The sequence below is a fragment of the Penaeus vannamei genome, chromosome 8 (assembly GCF_042767895.1).
Source record: "Penaeus vannamei isolate JL-2024 chromosome 8, ASM4276789v1, whole genome shotgun sequence".
In the NCBI taxonomy this organism is placed as follows: domain Eukaryota; kingdom Metazoa; phylum Arthropoda; class Malacostraca; order Decapoda; family Penaeidae; genus Penaeus; species Penaeus vannamei.
The window spans coordinates 19235349-19240348 of NC_091556.1; the positions used below are offsets into that span (position 1 = coordinate 19235349).

Consider the following 5000-nt stretch of genomic DNA (forward strand, 5'->3'; position numbering starts at 1 on the left):
GGCTCGACGTCGATGCTGGTCTCGGAGAGGCAGCTCTCGGGCGAGGACAGCGCGGGCGACTCGCCCTTGGCCTCGTCCTCGGACTTGGCGGGCGAGAGCGCCGGCATGGAGGCGGGGCTGAGGGAGAGCGAGCCGGCCACGGCGCCGGGGAACGAGCCACCACCGCCGCCGCCGTCGAGGCCGTTGTTGATCTGCGCCGCCTGCTCCTGCAGCAGGCAGTGGATCTTGAACCAGTTCGAGCGCCGGCCATACCTGTGCGGGAGCAGATGAAACAACTCGTCATACAAATGCTGCAGGGGAAATCGGCCACACCTTAGCAAAAGTACGAAGATGGTTCGTATAAGAATTCTAAAGTTCTTTCGGACAGTATCTTACTAAAATGGCAATAGAGTAATACACTCGCACACATCTTTCATTCCGAGACGACACTCACCTTGATCCACTCTTGGACATGCCGACCACAAGGCACTTGCGGAGTCTGCAGGCCTTGCACGACGTTCTGTTCTGCTTGTTGATGACGCACTGGCCGCCGTTCTTGCACTCGTGCACCTGCGACAGGTTGTTGTACGTCCGGCCGAAGAACGACTGCGCGGAAGAGAAAAGGAATCAACATGCTGGCGGCTGATAATGCTGGAAGGGGATGCGTCAGGCACATTGCGTCAGCAACAATGATAAGGATTATCTGTTTCGTGTTTGCACTAAAACCCAGGGTAGATATTGTCTTTGATGGGAGTGACGCCTACAAAGCAATGAAAATGCATGTGTGTTTTGCAGTATGATATCAAAACTCCCACTACGACTCATGATGGTGATATTCATTGCGATAATGAGCATCATGGCTACAGTAACGGCAGCAGGAGAGGCACGCACCTTGCATCCCTCGCAGGTGAAGGCTCCGAAGTGGAAGCCGGCAGCTGGCTCGCCGCACACTTTGCACAGCTGATTCATTCTGCAGAAGGAAGAGAAGAGATTCATTACTATTGGGTCGTGACGACTACTTCCTGCTGTCGCAAGTTGACTGTGAAATCTCTCGGTGAGATTGATGTCAATCGGGCTCGGCTGCGACGAGGAAGCTGTCGCGGTGACGCGTCGGTTATGTCTTCCGGCGACGTCTTCCGCCAGTCCCGTTCGCCGCCGAAGACTTCAGGAAGTTTATTAAATAATACAGTTTTATGTCGTGTGAGGCTTTGTGTCGGCGTTGATTTTTATGTCCTTGATAAAGTGGTTAGGAAATTTTCGGTATAATCTAAATACTTTCCAAGGCAACAATACTTTTGTACACTAAGACATAATTACCTTTAACATGTCTGTTGGTCCATTGCGAAAAAATACAACCCCCGCGAAGGTTCATAATAGCTTTGAAAGTGTATTTATTTGATTTGAAATTACTTCTTAAGAATGTTTGTCATTGCGGTGATGTTTCGAACGTGAATCAGTCATAATATATACAATCTAGAATAAAGGAAATGAAGCATGTACTTATTAAGGCATGGGATGCAAAACTATGACAATCCTTTAGCAAGAAAAGTTAGAGAATCATCTGTGCGAAGAACTCGACCACGAACGCCATGTAGGTCCCGATAAGCCATTGGTATATTCCACGCCAAACTTGTTCCTTGGAACTCCGTTGGCCGCCACGTACCCGGGAATGGCCCTCATCCTCCATGCAGTCTGAGCAGTTCTACCGCCAGCAGCAAACACACGCGAGCGAACGGCGTATGTCTATCAGAGCCGGCCACATGCTGGGGCTTCCAAGCTGACAGCCGATAAAGCGTACGCGTGTTTCCCCTGCATCGTGGTGGGGAACGCTGCCGCCGGGGTGTCACCTGGCCCAAGATGTAGCGGGTCAAAATGCTGCAGATAAGATCGGCCGTAGCCGCGATACCTTCCGATAACCTCATATGGGCGCGGGCGCAGTGTTGCCATACTCTGAGGTCGTTATAGCAGAAACCTCGGGAACTCAAACAACTTCATGTAAATGCAAGAGAAATATTCTGGGGTCACACTTATACTATGCTGCTGCTGCATGCCCAATATCAGCAACGCGTTTATTAGGTTCGCCTAATGAATACAATCAAATGCTTGCATGGCTCCTCATTAGAAATGCAACTTGTGATCTGTACAGCCATTGGCCGACCCTGATTCACAGCAACTATTCATTGTCTGCGGTCTGATATACCTTGGTCGAGAGTCCTCCTCTAAAAGCCTTCCCTTCTTTATCATTAAAAGAGAGATGAAAGCGTTGATTCGATCATCAATTTCGTACTCTAAAAATCACCCGCTGAAAAGAATACGTACTTCCTCCTCCTGCACCGAGACAGCCAGCGACACCGCCTTCGGAGGCCCAGGACGCCAAGCAACACCGCCGGATACCCTGTGCTTTACTCGAAATGCCTCGTATATGGTACAAAATGTCCTCCGACTTGGCAACTCTGTTAGGGAAGGACATATAAGGGAGAGGTTTGGTTGCCAGCCAGGTATTACCAGAACGTGAGTGATTTTGTTCAGAGATGTGATCACAGGTTTTTGCAATGGTGATGTGCATTTTTTTTTTCTTTTTCTTTTTTTTTCAAAGGGGAAACGATGAAAGGGGTCACGTTTATGCCGAAAGGAAATAAAAAATTATTGGATTAAAAAGAAACAAGAGGGTTTGGAGTTCGCTCGGCTTGATATAAGTTTGCATAATACAAAGGAACAAGAGGAGATTCCAAGATGGACCAGAAAGTCTTTGTGACTATGAGGGCGGAGGAACGCGCCCTGACGCAGCCCTTCGCTTGAGGGCGACGGAGACGCTGACGAGGGCTCAGCCTTGCTTAATCGTTTCGTTTATTGTTATCATAATGATGATTAGCATCGTTAGGTCATGTCTATTCTCAGCATCATTGTTGTTGCTGTTTCTGTTGCTGTTGATGTTATCATTATCATAATTAATTTAATAACAATGATTATTATCACTGTTTTCATTATCATTTTCATTAATATTATTATCATCATTTTCATTGATATTATTTTCATTTTCATAAATATTAATATCATTATCATCATTATTATCATTAATATTATTATCACTGTTATCATCCTTATTGCTGCTTCGGTTGTACCTTCTAAATTTCATTTATAATATATTACCGTTACTGCTGGCATGGAAATCTTTTATTCTCAATCGTAAACAACAAAATCGCATTTCTTCCCTGTAAGGAAAATAACACCAGGACAAGGAAACAGCAGAAAAGAAGCAACACTATGACCTAGCACTATCTACCTAAACCAGCCGCGCCAAAACCGTCCTTCCCGACCCCCGCCCACGCCCCGCCCGCGCTTCCACCTACTCCATTACCTCACCATTCCCACCACACACACAAAAAAGGACCCGAGACGCCCTTCTGACGACCATCAACACCCGAAAAAAGTGAAACAAAAAAGAAAGGAGAAATTACATCACGGTTGATCATTTTCTTGCCCCCGCAGTCCCTCTCGATGTTCCCAGCGACGCCGATCTTCGAAATGCTGTTTACCGTTTGTCCTTTCCGTTACTGCGTGCTTTTAAACCCTGGCGTCGTTTTATATACATGTTAATGTGCGTGCCAGAAAAAAATTGGGATGTTTTATTCATAACCGCAAAGTGCATGTATATGCATGTGAAGAGTTAACTTAGTTGTAAGTTGGCAACACTACAGGGTGCGCCAGGCAGCTGAGCAACACTTGACTTCATCGCGTCTTTGATGTTTTGTTGAGCCTTCGCTGTTTTCTATCGGAACTCGGATGAACAATCGGTCATATAGAAGCCATAAGCATTTTCATTAAAAAAAAAAAAAAAAAAAAAACGTTGGAATATACCGTAAAATGTAATGTCGAGTGGTTTAGAAAAGAGAAAGTAATGTAAACATGCTAAAGGATATAAGGATACGGATGTATGCGTGATTACCAAATTAAATGACAGCGTAATGGCAAGAGTACCAACCCTGGCTTTGGGGTCGGTCCTGTGGATGGTACAGCTCGAGCTACCAATTATTGTACCACCAGGGGGGTACCAAGTCACCGGGAGCACCCCCGTTATGCCGCCCCTGGATACACAGCATAATTACCGAGAGTGTAGGCGTGATTTGTACCGTCTTGCTGTGTCTGTGTGGCCTCTTGTCTGCCTTGTAAGGACGTCGGAGGCGAAGACGCTTGGGGACGGTCTTTGGGGATGTCAGCGCGAGGGAGAAGTTCCCGGCGTGATGTCGGCTCCAAGATGGCCTACATCTTTATGCAAATCGGCCCCAAATTTTCCCTCCAAGCAATGTGTGGCTTTTGACATCTCTCGGAACAAACGCGTCAGGAAGGATCATAACAGTCTACCGTTCCCCACTACCGTTTCTCATTAAAATATCGGGAAGTGGATTGTACCTCATTTCTTATATAGTCTGTCGATAATTTTTACTTGTCTCTAGTAATGGTAATGCTAAAAATGGAATGGGGACAGAATGGAAATACCATTAGCTTAATGTTCAGACAAATAATCTACTAATTTCTAATGTATACTAATAGCCAGGTCTCCTTTGGTGAAAAGAAAAGGGAAAGTAAATTTTATGCTAAATACATAAAATGGGTAATAGTGTAATGTAATTATACGTTATACCAAAGTAATGATCAAACGAGGCAGTAAAAGCAGCCCGGTAATGAAAGAAACAAACACAAAATCACTGACGCTGAACAGGTGCTCGGATGCGACATTTGCATACGGAGGCACATCACGCAAACATTAGTGCGAGAAACCCTGTGAATCTTTAGCATTGTTTACTCACTTCGCTTTTGCATTGTTTGTTAGCATGAGTGCGCTCTCTTTTTTATAGTCTCTCGGATTGCATTGTTAATAAAGTTAAGTTGCGCTTTACTCTATCTTTATGTACATCTGCTAAAGAAACGTTTGTCCAAGTACTGTAATCACTGGCGGGAACGCTTCGAGATTGTACTCCGGAGGAACGTTTACGAGAGCCTCGCGGCGCGGTGGACGAGGA

The 5000-nt window shown here is 45.7% G+C and overlaps 1 protein-coding gene across 1 annotated transcript in view; it reads right to left on the reverse strand.

The window, feature by feature from the left end:
* Window positions 1-5000, reverse strand: part of LOC113822636 (protein embryonic gonad) — a gene marked incomplete at both ends in the record, with an annotated part of 16691 nt that continues 11691 nt past the window's right edge. The window contains 3 exon segments of the mRNA XM_027375168.2: window positions 1-252; window positions 434-585; window positions 871-949. Of these exon segments, the coding sequence (XP_027230969.1) occupies window positions 1-252; window positions 434-585; window positions 871-948 (482 nt within the window).